General features: G+C 44.3%; 1 protein-coding gene across 1 annotated transcript; it reads right to left on the bottom strand.

Annotated features, from left to right (window-relative positions):
- Positions 1-2,860: 2,860 nt before the first annotated feature.
- LOC311137666 (NADH-cytochrome b5 reductase 2-like) lies at positions 2,861-17,379 on the bottom strand. The gene is made up of 9 exons (XM_084172189.1): positions 17,272-17,379; positions 16,236-16,382; positions 15,873-15,945; positions 15,599-15,705; positions 15,275-15,404; positions 15,030-15,113; positions 14,744-14,829; positions 14,377-14,476; positions 2,861-3,369 (listed from the first exon to the last, which is right to left on the bottom strand). Exons 1-9 carry the CDS (start codon positions 17,281-17,283, stop codon positions 3,197-3,199), a joined length of 912 nt encoding a protein of 303 aa, XP_084028315.1. The 5' UTR covers positions 17,284-17,379; the 3' UTR covers positions 2,861-3,196.
- Between the last annotated feature and the right edge of the window lie 520 nt (positions 17,380-17,899).

Raw genomic sequence — 17,899 nt, forward strand, 5'->3', positions numbered from 1 at the left:
GGCAAGAACAGCTCAAATAAGCAGTCCATCATTACTTTAAGATATGAAGGTCAGTCAATACGGTAAATTTCAAGAACTTTGAAAGATTCTTCAAGTGCAGTCGCAAAAACCATCAAGCGCTATGATGAAACTGGTTCTCATGAGGACCGCCACAGGAATGGAAGACCCAGAGTTACCTCTGCTGTAGAGGATAAGTTCATTAGAGTTACCAGCCTCAGAAATTGCAGCCCAAATAAATGCTTCACGGAGTTCAAGTAACAGACACATCTCAACATCAACTGTTGAGAGGAGACTGTGTGAATCAAGCCTTCATGGTCAAATTGCTGCAAAGAAACCACTACTAAAGGACACCAAAAAGAAGAAGAGACTTGCTTGGGCCAAGAAACACGAGCAATGGACATTAGACCGATGGAAATGTGTTATTTGGTCTGGAGTTCAAATTTGAGATTTTTGGTTCCAACCGCTGTGTCTTTGTGAGACGCGGTGTGGGTGAACGGATGATCTCAGCATGTGTATTTCCACCGTAAAGCATGGAGGAGGAGGTGTTATGCTGGTGACACTGTCTGTGATTTATTTAGAATTCAAGGCACACTTAACCAGCATGGCTACCAGAGCATTCTGCAGCGATACGCCATCCCATCTGGTTTGGGCATAGTGGGACTATCATTTGTTTTTCAACAGGACAATGACCCAACACACCTCCAGGCTGTGTAGGGGCTATTTGACCAAGAAGAAGAGTGATGCATCAGATGACCTGGCCTCCACAATCCCCTGACCTCAACCCAATTGAGATGGTTTGGGATGAGGAAAAGCAGCCAACAAGTGCTAAGCATATGTGGGAACTCCTTCAAGACTGTTGGAAAAGCATTCCAGGTGAAGCTGGTTGAGTTCCAAGAGTGTGCAAAGCTGTCATCAAGGCATTTGTTTAACAAATGTTTTGTTAATACATGATTCTATATGTGTTGTTTCATAGTTTTGATGTCTTCACTATTATTCTACAATGTAGAAAATAATAAAAAATAAAGAAAAACCCTTTGATGAGTAGGTGTGTACAAACTTTGGACTGGTACTGTATGTTCCTTAAGTAATCATACAATATTACATTACAGTAAAGTAAAGGGTTTAAAGTATCAAAAACAACCAAATTCTAAATTTCCACAAAAAAGGACTTCCGTTGCATTTTGTATTTTTCCCAACAATGAATCGGTGCAACATCCGACAGGTTCTCGTAGGCTGCCTCACATATTGTCATTTATAATGCTAATGCTGAGGCACCAATAAATTGTCCAGTACAATTATTGTATGCTGTTTTCATGTGCATTCCCTTATGTCTAAGCTTCTAAGGTGACTCTGGCTTTACTAATTATTGTAAAGAAGTGTATCAGTGAACTGTATTCTGTAATTATTTACATAACAATAGAAATGCAATTGTGTATTGCTGCTGTTATCCAACAGATATCCAACAGTCCATGATCAGCTCTGTTTTTGCAGAGAAAATGGGTTGAGGCATACTATTTAGGCTTGGAATTACATTTGGCCCATTGTTTACCTGGTCATCAATGACATGTGGCCTATTGTTTACCTTGTTACCTGGCAACGACCACAAGGGCATTTCAAATAGCTGTCAGTCAAGGCGAGCTCATGAATATAAGCTCTCCGCCCACTCAGCCTGTTCTTTCAGGCTTCCTGATAGTTAGAGATGAGAGAAAAGTTACAATTTCTTCAATTCTGAGCATTTTAATAGTGTACAAATATTATGGGTGATATTTTGGTCATTCAAAGCCTGATTTTACTTGGTAAATAGGATGACTGTGCGGGACCATTAACACTTTTGAGAAACGTTAACTATAGTTGCATAAATTAGCATAAAATAACCCACAAACAGTAACTCTTAAACTGTTTACATTTACATTTTAGTCATTTAGCAGACGCTCTGTTCAAGCTAGATACACCAAACCAACTTTCACATGTTCAGGGGATCCTAACTTCAAATTCTTTCAAACTTTTACCAACTATAACTATATAAATTAGCCTACATTTGCATAAAATCACCCACCAACAGTAACTCTTGAACCATTCAAGCTAGAGACACCAAATCAACTTTCACATGTTCAGGCTATCCTAACTTCAAATTATTACATGAGGTCATCAGCCTCCCCCTTTGCTTGAGGAACAATAGAGGAGCAATAGAGAACAAAAGAGGAAAGGCCCACCCCCCACCTGTACTATGTTATGACATATCTGGACCACATATTGAGATGTCCATAAATCAGGTGTTAAATTAGGTGAAAGGGAGACTGGAGTGCCACTTTAATTATTACCCTAATAGTGGTAAGTGGTATATTTATATGTTTTGCTATTTGTTTGTACCCATTGCCTGATTTATTGAGTTCAAAAACCATTTGTCTCTTTTCGTTTGTGAGTTCTTTGCCTTTCCCCATGGTTATGGATGACAAATTGATTTGACCACATTTTTATACCCTTTTGAAACAGGAAGTTTTGAAGGCCACAATACAGTTCCTTAAGCTAAGATAACTTTAAAAAAGTACAATGTTAATGCAGATTTCATTTTGTTTGATTTTATTTATAAGAATCTTTAGGGGTGCCAATCAATTTGACACCCATCTTTTTGAGAATTGTTTTTATTACTTGTTAAACTAAATCTCTTTCTATGAGCAATTGTATTAGTATAAAAAATATAATTTCCCCATTGTTTTGAACATACAATATAGTTCAGTATGTGTATTATTTCTTTTATAGAGTATTTTTTGCTCATCTTTATCAAGGTTGCCAATACTTTTGTAGGTGACTGTATACAGTATAAGGAGGTGCTGAGAATAATAGAGTCAGACAGACAGACTATATTTAGAGATTGATTTAATTAGTAAAATTAACACGTCCAAAACCTTTAGATACAGTACTTATGTAGACAAATTATTAATGGAACAGTTCAAACATTCCAAAACCCAACCAACCTTTTTACAGTCTTTCTCACACAAAACAGTTCAAACTGTTCTTTGAATGTTAAACATGCAAATATTAAATGTTTTATTAAAAACCCTAGAAAATATCCCTTTGGTCTTGTAGTGTAGGCTATTACATTATGTTCTACACACATAATTCAATAAAACAAATGTCCTGGTGTAGTTTAATGTATTTATGGGGTTCTATGCCTAGTTGAAGGGCCTGTTAGTTACTAGTATGTGAATGTGTTCTCTGTCTTGTAGCCCAGAGTGGAAAGGTTGGGGAGGCATGCATGCTGGATCATGGGGGGTGGGCCACACATGACAATGAGCACATCGTTGGATGCCGGGGGAAGGTGCTCTTTCATCATATCAGCGTTCACAAAACCTGAGCTGTACTTCCAGGCTGTAATCAGAGGAAAAGACACAAGCTGAATTCAACCGCTTTTAATCAACAGATGAGGATCAGCCCGGCAGGCCAATGAAATTATAACACCTTGTTAGCGAAGACATGTTCGCTTTCAAATATTTGTTTCGATGTATCACTATGGGATTCACCTCAGGTGGATCACTACTGGGAAAAACCAAAAACACACCATCTGTCGGAGACAGACAGGTTGAGTGGCAACTGGGGTGAGCCCCTTCCCCTTTATTTGGCGCCACTCGCCCATCCTCTGGTTATTCTCACCTCTCTTCCTTGCGAAGATCATTACGCTCCGGAAGCTCTTCTCAGCACGACTTGAGCCCGGTCTTCCTGCTTAACTGTTTTCAGGCTAACCTTCATGGTTAACACTGTCGAAAGTAGCATCTCAGCTGTCATCTTTTGTGTTGAAGAACCGACCGTTTTTGCTGCGTGTAGAATAAGCTATTTTGCATTTTTCTACTCACTAAGTCTCCTGTGGTAGCTAGCTTCACACGGCTAGCTACTGAGACTTGACTAGTTCTCACCGAAAGGCTTAGCTAAGCTGGCTAGCTCGCCGCAAGCCCAGCTATATCACCAAACTAGCTAGCTCACCTCTCTCGTTTAGTTCAACCCACGTTCCCTTGTGCCATGTTGACTAGACTGACTGTCCTGGCTTCACAGCTCGACGGTCGAGAGAAACACTTTGTTTGTTGAAACATTAAGAAAGCACACGCTGTGCCTCCCAAGTGGCGCAGCGGTCTAAGGCACTGCATCGCAGTGCTAGAGGCGTCAATACAGACCCGGGTTCGATCCCAGGCTGTGTCGCAGCTGGCCGCGACAGGGAGACCCATGAGGCGGCGCACAATTGGTCCAGCATTGTCCGGGTTAGGGGAGGGTTTAGCCGGCCGGGATGTCCTTGTCCCATCACACTCTATTGACTCCTTGTGGCGGTCCGGGTGCATGCACGCTGACTTCGGTCGCCAGTTGAATGGTGTTTCCTCTGATACATTGGTGCGGCTGGCTTCCGGGTTAAGCGAGCAATGTGTCAAGAAGCAGTGTGGCTTGGCAGGGTCGTGTTTCGGAGGACGCATGGCTCTCAACCTTCACCTCTCGCACGTCCGTACGGGAGTTGCAGCGATGGGCAGGGCTGTAACTACCAATTCGATATCATGAAAAAGGGGTAAAAAGTACACACAAAAAATAAGACAGCACACGCTTTCTCTGGCTAGCATTGTCCTAACTTGCTAGGCTATTACAGTGAGGGAAAAAAGTATTTGATCCCCTGCTGATTTTGTACGTTTGCCCACTGACAAAGACATGATCAGTCTATAATTTTAATGGTAGGTTTATTTGAACAGTGAGAGACAGAATAACAACAACAAAAATCCAGACAAACGCATGTCAAAAATGTTATAAATTGATTTGCATTTTAATTAGGGAAATAAATATTTGACCCCTCTGCAAAACATGACTTAGTACTTGGTGGCAAAACCCTTGTTGGCAATCACAGAGGTCAGACGTTTCTTGTAGTTGGCCACCAGGTTTGCACACATCACAGGAGGGATTTTGTTCCACTCCTCTTTGCAGATCTTCTCCAAATCATTAAGGTTTCGAGGCTGACGTTTGGCAACTCGAACCTTCAGCTCCCTCCACAGATTTTCTATGGGATTAAGGTCTGGAGACTGGGTAGGCCACTCCAGGACCTTAATAAGCTTCTTCTTGAGCCACTCCTTTGTTGCCTTGGCCGTGTGTTTTGGGTCATTGTCATGCTGGAATACCCATCCACGACCCATTTTCAATGCCCTGGATGAGGGAAGGAGGTTCTCACCCAAGATTTGACGGTACATGGCCCTGTCCATCATCCCTTTCATGCGGTGAAGTTGTCCTGTCCCCTTAGCAGAAAAACACCCCCAAAGCATAATGTTTCCACCTCCATGTTTGACGGTGGGGATGGTGTTCTTCGGGTCATAGGCAGCATTCCTCCTCCTACAAACATGGCGAGTTGAGTTGATGCCAAAGAGCTCGATTATGGTCTCATCTGACCACAACACTTTCACCCAGTTCCCCTCTGAATCATTCAGATGTTCATTGGCAAACTTCAGATGTGCCTGTATATGTGCTTTCTTGAGCAGGGGGACCTTACGGGCGCTGCAGGATTTCAGTCCTTCACGGCGTAGTGTGTTACCAATTGTTTTCTTGGTGACTATGGTCCCAGCTGCCTTGAGCTCATTGACAAGATCCTCCTGTGTAGTTCTGGGATGATTCCTCACCGTTCATGATCATTGCAACTCCACGAGGTGAGATCTTGCATGAAGCCCAAGGCCGAGGAGGATTGACAGTTCTTTTGTGTTTCTTCCATTTGCGAATAATCGCACCAACTGTTGTCACCTTCTCACCAAGCTGCTTGGCGATGGTCTTGTAGCCCATTCCAGCCTTGTGTAGGTCTACAATCTTGTCCCTGACATCCTTGGAGAGCTCTTTGGTCTTGGCCATGGTGGAGAGTTTGGAATCTGATTGATTGATTGCTTCTGTGGACAGGTGTCTTTTATACAGGTAACAAGCTGAGATTAGGAGCACTCCCTTTAAGAGTGTGCTCCTAATCTCAGCTCGTTACCTGTATAAAAGACACCTGGGAGCCAGAAATCTTTCTGATTGAGAGGGGGTCAAATACTTATTTCCCTCATTAAAATGCAAATCAATTTATAAAATGTTTGAGATGAGTTTTTCTGGATTTTTTTGTTGTTATTCTGTCTCTCACTGTTCAAATAAACCTACCATTAAAATTATAGACTGATAATTTCTTTGTCAGTGGGCAAACATACAAAATCAGCAGGGGATCAAATACTTTTTTCCCTCACTGTAGCCCACGAGGCTAACGCTAGCTAGCTTACACTTTGCCCGAGAAGTACTATTTCTCTAAGCCATGGAGCCTGCTGCCCCTGCATAGGGAGAACCGAGCAGGGCTCCTGCCACTGCCCTAGCACCGGCACACCAGTGTCCATGCAGGCAAGGATGGACACAATGCTTGTATCGCCTGTTTTGGGATTTGAGCACGGGAAAGCAGCACTCGCTAACCCCGAGTCCTGCGTGCACTGTAGGGAATTTCCTACTACCAAACGACCCCAACCCACCTGGGCCGAGGTGATGGATACCCCGAGGACATCCACCAGCTGTTTCAAGATATAGTAGCGGGGGAAGGAGACAGGGACCTCGTTATCGCAGAGGGAAATGACAATGGCATGGCTAATCTCCGCCCGCAGTGGAGCACTGTTGCCTGATGATACATTTGGGCTTATCGATGTCTACAAACGGGCAGCGGCCAGGCTCCATATTGAGTGACCAACAAACGTAGGGGGTTGCAGCGCCGAAAGGGACTGGTTCAACGGGAGGAGACTCCCCTCTCGCACCATCCCGGGTAAGCAACTCCTCCCAGCGATCCCAGCCTACATGGCGGAAGCTAGACGCAACTGGGGATAAGCCTTCGTCCAGGAAGGTCCAAACTAGGCACAGTGCTAACATGGACGACAGTTGTGCCGGTCAGTTACGAGGCACTAGGATTGAGGTGGTTGGCCAGTGATGGCTCAACTACCAGAGGTTTGCCAAAGCCCAGCTCCTCCATGTCCTTAACGGTCTACGTGTCTGCGACACGTTCAGTACGGGCGTTGAACGTAACATCGCTACTGTTGGCTTACCAGGATGATTTGTTGCTAGAGATGGGCACTTGTCCAACCTCCGGACAAAGAAAAGGCAGATTTCCTTGACGCTCCTATCGAGCCTGTTTGGAACTGTTTGGGCCGGCTGTCACCGCCTTGTGGCAAAAGTGCGAACTTTGCAAGAAGGAAGGTGAAGCCTTCAACTTCTGCCTGCCCCGCAGACCCGGGTACCGTGGCAACCCATTCTACCCCTCCACAAGCCAAGGCTTCGCGGCAGGGAGAGGGCAATACACTGGCACCAGGGTTTTCCACACGCAGCAGGCAGCGAACCCACAGTTCGGGTCTCCCAATAGAGGCCGACAGTGGGGGAAGCATCTAAGTTTTGATTCCCCTGGGGGGAAGAAGGAGCGTCCGACCTAGGAGTACGTCCCTGGCGGCAGAGAGGGGCAGCCAACAGCTCACACCGTGTCCTGGCCTGTCCCCTTTCGGGTAGAGCACAGATTCCCCCCCGTGTTCTGAAAACAATACCCCTTGTCCAGCGGCTCATTCCTATGTGTCCCAGGGTACTTCCTGGGTTCCAAAAAAGTGTGTGGGGGGAGCGATGCGCCCCATTCTGGACCTAAGGGTCCTCAATAGCTATCTGAGAAAGTTCACGTTCCGTATACTTAAGCTCAATGCGCTGTCTCGCTCTATTCATCAAGGTGACTGGTTCACTTCAGTCGACCTACGGGTCGCTTATCTTCACATAAGTATTCTGTCAGCACACAGGAGGCTTCTCAGGTTTGCCATTTGGGGCACAACCAAGGAATACCTTGCTGTCCCTTTCGGGCTAGCACTAGTTCTCCGGACGTTCAGCAAGTGTGTAGAGGGCTCTAACACCCCTGAGAACCAAGGGACTACGTCTCGACCTACATAGACGATTACCTGCTTTTCTCCCCAACACAGGAGCAAGCGGTGCGAGATCCGTCTTTCCTTGTAACCCACCTCACTTATCAGGCTACACTATTGGACGACTGCATCACGTCGTTCTGAAAGTGCCACTCCCTGTCACACTCAGAACGTGTCTCAGAGTGCTTGGGTTAATGGCGTCCACCATCTCAGTTGTACCACCAGCGTTGGGTATCTGACCAACGTCTGTGTACATGACGTCACCTCAATCAAGAGATATCGTTGACCTCAGAATGTCTCTTGGCTCTCCGTCACTGGAAGAGCCTCTCGATCTTCATTTATGTCATTTAGGCTTCAACAATATCACAGTAGGGAAACATCCTCTGTTATTTTATGACGGGAGCGCATCAATTATGCCCAGTCTCCAAGCCTTTAACCCATTTTGGGACCAGTATTGTGCTTGAGGCCATTTCACAGTAGTCTTTTGAGCTGCTGGAAGGCATGGAGAGGAAATATCTCTCCTTCAAAACCGCTTTACTGATTGCCCTTATGTCTACAAAGCGAGTGAGTGAGCTGAACGCTCTGTCAGTTCACCATTTGTGCCTACAGTTTGCCCCGGGATTATCCAAGGTAACCTTGTTGCCTTACCCCACCTTTATGCCTAAGGTCAGTGATAGATATAATTGTCTCGCCTTAGAGCTTGTGGCTTACCACCCACCGCCCTTCACTTCTATGGAAGAAGACTGTTTATCTCCAGTACTCTCTTTGCACATTTACTGTGATAGAACTAGAGCATTACGCATGAGCGACCAACTCTTCATTTCCTGTGTGCCTCCCTGCAAAGGTAGGCCCGTCTCTTGTCAACAGCTATTCCATTGGACTTTGGAGGCTATTACTATATTGGTATATAATAGCAAGGGTTTCTCAGCCCCTGGAGGGCCTGAGGGCTCATTCCACCAGAGGTATGGCTACCTCTTGGGCACTGTTCAAAGGCATCTCTATAAAATAGATTCACGATGCAGCATGTTGGGTCACCCCTCAGACATTTTATGAGGTTTTACAAACTGGATGTCACTACACCTTCATTGACGCATACTGTCCTCAGTGTTGGAGCCTCTGAGGGATGATACTTTTGGGACTACCCTGGCTTTGGAAAGCATGTCTGTGATACGAGAGTTGGCCATATCCCATAGTGATACATTGAAACGCATATTTGAAAGAGAACTCAAGGTTACTTTCGTAACCCCGGTTCTCTGATAATATGAGTGAGATGTATCACCGCATTTCCCTGCTTGCAAAAGCACAAGGAAGAGAGGTATGCTTGAGAATAACCAGAGGAGGGGCGAGTACCACCTAATAAAGGGGGAGGGGCTCACCCTATTCGCCACTCGACCTGTCTGTCTCCGAAATACATTGTGTGATTGGTTATTCACAGTAGTGATCCGCCTGGAGAAAATCCCATAGTGATACATCTCACTCATATATCAGAGAACTGGGGTTACGAAAGTAACCTTCAGTTTCCTTCATGTGGAACTAATGAATGAGTTCCAGGACAGACCATTAGCTGTAGCTTCACTTGCATACAATACGAGGAAGCTACAGTATAGCTGGCGGGTCACATGGCAAAACATAATATACAGTGCCTTTGGAAAGTATTCAGACCACTTTACTTTTTCCTCATTTTGTTATGTTACAGCCTCATTCTAAAATGGATTAAATTAATTATTTCCATCATCAATCTACACACAATACACCATAATGACGAAGCAAAAACAGGTTTGTAGAAATGTGTGCAAATGTATACAAAATAATTAACAGAAATACCTTATTTACATAAGTATTCAGACCCTTTGCTATGAGACTCGAAATTGAGCTCAGGTGCATCCTGTTTCCATTGATAATCCTTAAGATGTTTGTACAACTTGATTGGAGTCCACCTGTGGTAAATTCAATTGTTTGGACATGATTTGGAAAGGCACACACCTGTTTATATAAGGTCCCACAGTTCACAGTGCATGTCAGAGCAAAAAACAAGCCATGAGGTCGAAGGAATTGTCCATAGAGCTCCGAGACAGGATTGTGTCGAGGCACAGATCTGGGGAAGGGTACCTCCATCAATCTTAAATGGAAGAAGTTTGGAACCACCAAGATTATGGGAGAGTGGCCAGACGGAAGCCACTCCTCAGTAAAAGGCCAAAAGGCACCTAAAGGACTCTCAGACCATGAGAAACAAGATTCTCTGGTCTGATGAAACCAAGATTGAACTCTTTGGCCTGAATGCCAAGCGTCACATCTGGAGGAAGCATGGCACCATCCCTACGGTGAAGTATGGTGGTGGCAGCATCCTGCTGCGTGGATGTTTTTCAGCGGCAAGGACTGGGAGACTAGTCAGGATCGAGGCAAAGATGAACGGAGCAAAGTACAGAGAGATCCTTGATGAAAACCTGCTCCAGAGTTCTCAGGAACTCAGACTGGGGTGAAGGTTCACCTTCCAACAGGACAACGACCCTAAGCACACATTCAAGACAACGCAGGAGTGGTTTCGGGACAAGTCTCTGAATGTCCTTGAGTGACCCAGCCAGAGCCCGGACTTGAACCCAATCTAACATCTCTGGAGAGACCTGAAAATAGCTGTGCAGCGACGCTCCCCATCCAACCTGACAGCGCTTGAGAGGATCTGCAGAGAAGAATGGGAGAAACTCCCCAAATAAAGGTGTGTCAAGCTTGTAGCGTCATACCCAAGAAGACTTGAGGCTGTAATTGCTGCCAAAGGTGCTTTTTTTTGTTGGGGTTACTACATGAATGAGTAGGTGTGTCCAAACATTTGGCTGGTAGTGTATGTAAATGTGATATTTCAGCTTTATATTTTTTATAAATTTGCAAAAAAATCTAAACCTTTTTTGCTTTGTCATAATGGGATATTGTGTGTAGATTGATCAAATCAAATCAAATCAAATGTTATTGGTCACATGCGCCGAATACAACAGGTTCAGACATTACAGTGAAATGCTTACTTACAGCCCTTAACCAACAGTGCATTTATTATTAACAAAAAAAGTAAAAATCAACAACAACAAAAAAAAATGTTGAGAAAAAAAAGAGCAGAAGTAAAATAAAGTGACAGTAGGGAGGCTATATATACAGGGGGGTACCGTTGCAGAGTCAATGTGCGGGGGCACCGGCTAGTTGAGGTAGTTGAGGTAATATGTACATGTGGGTAGAGTTAAAGTGACTATGCATCAATAATTAACAGAGTAGCAGCAGCGTAAAAAGGATGGGGTGGGGGGGCAGTGCAAATAGTCCGGGTAGCCATGGTTAGCTGTTCAGGAGTCTTATGGCTTGGGGGTAGAAGCTGTTGAGAAGTCTTTTGGACCTAGACTTGGCACTCCGGTACCGCTTGCCGTGCGGTAGCAGAGAGAACAGTCTATGACTAGGGTGGCTGGAGTCTTTTACAATTTTGAGGGCCTTCCTCTGACACCGCCTGGTATAGAGGTCCTGGATGGCAGGAAGCTTTGCCCCAGTGATGTACTGGGCCGTACGCACTACCCTCTGTAGTGCCTTGCGGTCGGAGGCCAAGCAGTTGCCATACCAGGCGGTGATGCAACCAGTCAGGATGCTCTCGATGGTGCAGCTGTAGAATTTTTTGAGGATCTGAGGACCCATGCCAAATCTTTTCAGTCTCCTGAGGGGGAATTGGCTTTGTCGTGCCCTCTTCACGACTGTCTTGGTGTGTTTGGACCATGATAGTTCATTGGTGATGTGGACACCAAGGAACTTGAAGCTCTCAACCTGTTCCACTACAGCCCCGTCGATGAGAATGGGGGCGTGCTCAGTCCTCTTTTTTTTCCTGTAGTCCACAATCATCTCCTTTGTCTTGGTCACGTTGAGGGAGAGGTTGTTGTCCTGGCACCACACGGCCAGATCTCTGACCTCCTCCCTATAGGCTGTCTCATCGTTGTCGGTGATCAGGCCTACCACTGTTGTGTCGTCGGCAAACTTAATGATGGTGTTGGAGTCGTGCCTTGGCATGCAGTCATGGGTGAACAGAGAGTACAGGAGGGGACTGAGCACGCACCCCTGAGGGGCCCCCGTGTTGAGGATCAGTGTGGCAGATGTGTTGTTACCTACCCTTACCACCTGGGGGCGGCCCGTCAGGAAGTCCAGGATCCAGTTGCAGAGGGAGGTGTTTAGTCCCAGGATCCTTAGCTTAGTGATGAGCTTAGAGGGCACTATGGTGTTGAATGCTGAGCTGTAGTCAATGAATAGCATTCTCACGTAGGTGTTCCTCTTGTCCAGGTGGGAAAGGGCAGGTTATCTTAGAGTCCTTGGGCACGGGGACTATGGTGGTCTGCTTGAAACATGTTGGTATTACAGACTCAGTCAGGGACATGTTGAAAATTTCAGTGAAGACACTTGCCAGTTGGTCAGCACATGCTCGGAGTACACGTCCTGGTAATCCGTCTGGCCCTGCGGCCTTGTGAATGTTGACCTGCTTAAAAGTCTTACTCACATCGGCTACGGAGAGCGTGATCACATAGTCATCCGGAACAGCTGGTGCTCTCATGCATGCTTCAGTGTTGCTTGCCTCGAAGCGAGCATAGAAGTGGTTTAGCTCGTCTGGTAGGCTTGTGTCACTGGGCAGCTCGCGGCTGTGCTTCCCTTTGTAGTCTGTAATAGTTTTCAAGCCCTGCCACATCCGACGAGCGTCAGAGCCAGTGTAGTACGATTCAATCTTAGTCCTGTATTGACTCTTTGCCTGTTTGATGGTTCGTCGGAGGTCATAGCAGGATTTCTTATAAGCGTCCGGGTTAGAGTCCCGTTCCTTGAAAGCGGCAGCTCTACCCTTTAGCTCAGTGCGGATGTTTCCTGTAATCCATGGCTTCTGGTTGGGGTATGTACGTACGGTCACTGTGGGGACGACATCATCGATGCACTTATTGATGAAGCCAGTGACTGATGTGGTGTACTCCTCAATGCTGTCTGAAGAATCCCGGAACATGTTCCAGTCTGTGCTAGCAAAACAGTCCTGTAGCTTAGCATCTGCGTCATCTGACCACTTTTTTATTAACCGAGTCACTGGTGCTTCCTGCTTTAGTTTTTGCTTATAAGCAGGAATCAGGAGGATAGAGTTATGGTCAGATTTGCCAAATGGAGGGCGAGGGAGAGCTTTGTATGCGTCTCTGTGTGTGGAGTAAATGTGGTCTAGAGTTTTTTTTCCTCTGGTTGCGCATTTAACATGCTGGTAGAAATTAGGTCGAACGGATTTAAGTTTCCCTGCATTAAAGTCCCCGGCCACTAGGAGCGCTGCATCTGGATGAGCGTTTTCCTGTTGATTAATGGCCTTGTACAACTCATTCAGTGCAATCTTAATGCCAGCATTGGTTTGTGGTGGTAAATAGACAGCTATGAAAAATATAGATGAAAACTCTCTTGGTAAATAGTGTGGTCTACAGCTTATCATAAGATACTCTACCTCAGGCGAGCAAAACCTCGAGACTTCCTTAGTATTTCATTTTGTGCACCAGCTGTTGTTTACAAATATACACAGACCGCCACCCCTTGTCTTACCGGAGTCAGCCGTTCTATCCTGCCGATGTAGCGTATAGCCCGCTAGCTGAATGTTATCATTGTCGTCGTTCAGCCACGACTCGGTGAAACATAAGATATTACAGTTTTTAATGTCCCGTTGGTAGGATAACCGTAATCTTAAGTCATCCAATTTATTTTCAAATGATTGAACGTTGGCTAATAGGATTGATGGAAGAGGCAGTTTACTCGCTCGCCGTCGGATCCTTACAAGGCACCCCGATCTACGTCCACGATATCTCAGTCTCTTCCTCACGCGAATGACGGGGATTTGGGCCTTGTCGGGTGTCTGTATGATATCCTTCGCGGCCGCCTCGTTGAAGAAAAAATCTTCGTCCAATACGAGGTGAGTAATCGCTGTCCTGATATCCAGAAGCTCTTTTTGGTTATAAGAGACGATGGCAGAAACATTATGTACAAAATAAATTACAAATAACGCGGAAAAACACACATAATAGTACAATTGGTTAGAGGGCTGTAAAACGGCAGCCATCTTCTCCGGCGCTGTTCTTTAAGATGAGAATAATAATACTTTTTTTTAACATCCATTTTAGAATAAGGCTGTAACAAAATGTGGACAAGTCAAGGGGTCTAAATACTTTCCGAATGCACTGTAAATAGAACATTAAGATCACAGTGATGGGATATGACTGAAGGGGGAAGGATTCCCATGAATTCAGCTTACAGTTTACATCAGTAACAATGTAATAAACCAGTTTAAAAGGGATTTTTTTGTTCTTGTCACCATACAAAGGGTATTATAATATGGTAAGACAGCATATTTATTTTATTTTATTGCAGTTCAACAAGGACGATACAATGGCATTAGCCCATGACAACCCTGTAGCTTTCTCTTTGTCATTATGGAACACTATGGTCTTACCCTGTGGAGGCTTGTCCAGAGTGTAGGACAGGTTGAGTTGGTCAGAATGACTCTTCAGCACCTCTTCTAGTTCATCCCGCAGTAGGATATCCTTCTCAGTCTGGGGGAGAATCATCATTAGATCAAGGTTTACAGGTGTTACATATGCTACAATAAGTCATTGAGTTTTGTTAGATCATTCTAAAGGTGACATTGATCTTGGTTTTCTATCATCAGATGATTTTCATTGAAGTTGTATTCATAACAAGCTTTGTGCCCACTTTATTGATAATCCACCATGACGGTTGATAGTGTGTGGGATATGACTCAGGTTCTTCCTCAGATTTGGACAAGAATCCACTCTTCCCTGTGCACTGGTGCGACTGACCTGGTTAGCGAATATGAGGGAGCACTTGGTGTCGTCTGAAGGGTCTGCTGTAATACTGCGAATCAGCTGCAGCATGGGGGTAATCCCTGAAAAAGCACCAAGAAATTTATGCCAATTTACAATTTTTCAGCTCTGCTTCACAGAACACATTAATTATGCTGAAACAGTTACACAAATCATGTTTTCCTCAGGAAGAAAAAGACGTCTCATCCCGAAGGATTTATGTTACCCACATATTTCTAAATAAATACATGACACATACATTTCAAAGGCATGAGGTCCATACCTGTTCCACCAGCGATCATTCCCACATGTTTAAACTTGCAGATCTTGGCCTCAGACTTCCTATCAGGTCGAATTGCAAATTTGCCTTAAAATGAGGAGAAATCTTAAAAAAATTAAGTAAATTGAGAAAGGGCTGGTGCATTGTAATACATTGCCCTCTATTGGTCACAAAATGATAATGTCATGATGAAACAGCATAGTATATATCACACGCACACACAGACACACACACACACACACACACACCATTTCCTGTGTATACAAGCAGTCCATTGGGTCCTCTGAAGTCTATTTTGTCTCCAATGCTCATGGCATCCAGGTACTGAGACATCTTGCCTCCGTCAGGATAGTTAGGATGAGTGTTTTTGTAGTACACCTTGGAAAACATGGGACACAAGTTAAGATCAATGTCAAATTATGAATCGTCTTACAAGTCATTAAACTGATTGAAATGCAATTCTAACCATTCATACACATCCATCTTTATGGTGTCAGATCCTTGCTGTTATATTGTAACTTGTCTGAACAAACTCAAATGATCTGTTTGAGAGGGCTGATGAATAAGAGTACCTTGACCACCAGGTCCACGAAGCCCTGGTCCTCATCACTGGAGACAGGAGTGTAGGCCCGGATCACCAGGCTCCCATTCACCTTAGCTGACAGGTACACATGCTGTCCTGGGTGGGCGGAAAGGGTACATGAGGTGAAAGGGGCAGAAGAGTGATAGTACTATCTTCACAGTCAGGCCTGATATGCCCAGATAAGCAGGTCTCTGGTCTGATAGGATACCGGTGCTGTTGCACTGCCTGATGAATGAGATGGGTATGTAGTGTTGCATCAGTACCTACTGGCAGTCCAAGGACATGTGTGGGAGAGGGAAGGCCAAAGCGAAAGCGCTTTGTATCATGGCTTATATCCTGCACAGAAACAGAGTTGCAAAATGGGAATACTGTAACTTTTCAGCCATTCAAATATCTTTGTGGGTGGGAATATCCTGCATTTGAATATCACTGGCAGACCAAGGTAATAGTATCTTAAAGTTAAACTTGAACTATTATTTAAATCAATCAATTATTTGTGACAATCCTAAAGTTTCTATGTCAGAATCAGAATGATCAGAATGATTTCCTTGCAGGTATAGGAACATACTAACTCTAAAACAAGTAGAGAAAGACATGCATAGAAAGACATGTAACTCTAGACGTACCTCTTTCTCTATGAGTGGCAGTGGATATTTAACTGTAGAATCTTGTAGTGTCTGTGGAAGCTTCTTCTTCTTCTTCTCACCACCTCGGAGGAGGAAGTAGAGCCCAGAGAGGACCACCACAGACGTTCCGACCACAACAGGTACTGTCTGCCAATCAAAACCATGGACAACCATGAATACAGACACGGTGGAAAACACAGTGGACTGACAGATTCACAGAATGTCACCTTTTATTTGAGGGTATTTTTTTTATCTACACTTCTACATTAATGTGGATGCTACTATTATTACAGATAATTGTGGTTGAATCATGAATAATGATGAACGAGAAAGTTACAGAGGCATAAATATCATACCCCCCCACAAAAATGCTAACCTCCCCTGATATTGGTAATTGTGATAGGGTAGCATGCTTTGGGGGTATGATCTTTGTGCATCTGTAACTTTCTCACTCATCATTATTCACTATTCATTCATGATTAGTCATAATCATGGTAGCATCCACATTAATGTAGAAGTGTTCAGAAACATATTATATTCTTATTTACATTAAAATTGACTCTAAAATGACACTATACATTTTTCACCATTCATTTCTATTGGGCACAACATAAACCTGAAGCACAACCAAAACAAACTGCAAATGCGTCCAACAAGTTTGTAGAGTCATAAGCCTGATGTAGTCATTGCATACTAGGAATATGGGACAAAATAAGAAACGTTTGACTACATTGAAAACACTATAAGTGAATTTGTCCAAATACTTATGAAACCTTCAAATGGGGGGACTAGATACATAAAGTGCATTCATTTCTAAACGGTAAAACAGATATGTATGAAAATACCCTCGAATAAAAGGTGACATTCTGTGCTGTCGCCTCATATAAAACATTTGATCTCAAATCCGAAATTCTGGAGTATAGAGCCAAAATAAACATTTTAGCTTCACTGTCCAAAAAATACGGAGGGGAGTGTATGTGGCCAATAGGAAGAAAAGAAAAAAGTGACAAAGTAAAGAGTAAAGGCTCATTCTTACCAGACTCTCCATGACGTGTGAGTGTGTGTCAGGTGTGTTGCTCTCTGTCTGCCTCTGCAGTGTGGTTGGTGTGATCAGTATCCAGGCAGTGAGTTTGGGCTGAGCTAGGCTCTGGCCCTGGAGTCAGACCTTTGCACCAAGGACACCTAGGGGAGGGGGAGCCAGCTGGAGGAAAGGTAATAGAGGGCTGACGGACCAATAGGAGAGAAGAAATCACTATAACAGAGCCATGACAAGGCACAGCTGAGTAATCCATACATGTAGAGGTGAATGGTCCAAAATCACGCCACTCTCAGATCACTCAGGGATTGGGGCACTGGTTTAGAAAGAAACGTGTGTGTGTGTGTGTCTGTGTGTGTGTGTGTGTGTGTGTGTATGGTCTAATCAATTAAAATATCTCCAGGCAAGTTTATGACGCTATAGCATGCTTAGGCTTATGACTTCTGGACTGTTGAACTAGATTCATGCAATTTGGTATACAGTGCATTCGGAAAGTATTCAGACCCCTTGACTTTTTCCACATTTTGTTATGTTACAGCCTTATTCTAAAATTGATTAAATAATTTTTTTCCCCTCATCAATCTACACACAATACCCCGTAACGACAAAGCGTAAACATGTATTAAAA

This window comes from Coregonus lavaretus, assembly GCF_964263955.1.
Source record: "Coregonus lavaretus genome assembly, chromosome: 11".
Classification (NCBI taxonomy): Eukaryota; Metazoa; Chordata; class Actinopteri; order Salmoniformes; family Salmonidae; genus Coregonus; species Coregonus lavaretus.

Excerpts from the sequence above, each read along its gene's own strand:
- LOC311137666 (XM_084172189.1), bottom strand. Across the intron at positions 15,405-15,598 it reads TCGTGGACCTGGTGGTCAAG|GTGTACTACAAAAACACTCA; the intron begins GTACTCTTATTC and ends ATGTTTTCCAAG. Across the intron at positions 15,114-15,274 it reads GCTTGTATACACAGGAAATG|GCAAATTTGCAATTCGACCT; the intron begins GTGTGTGTGTGT and ends CCTCATTTTAAG.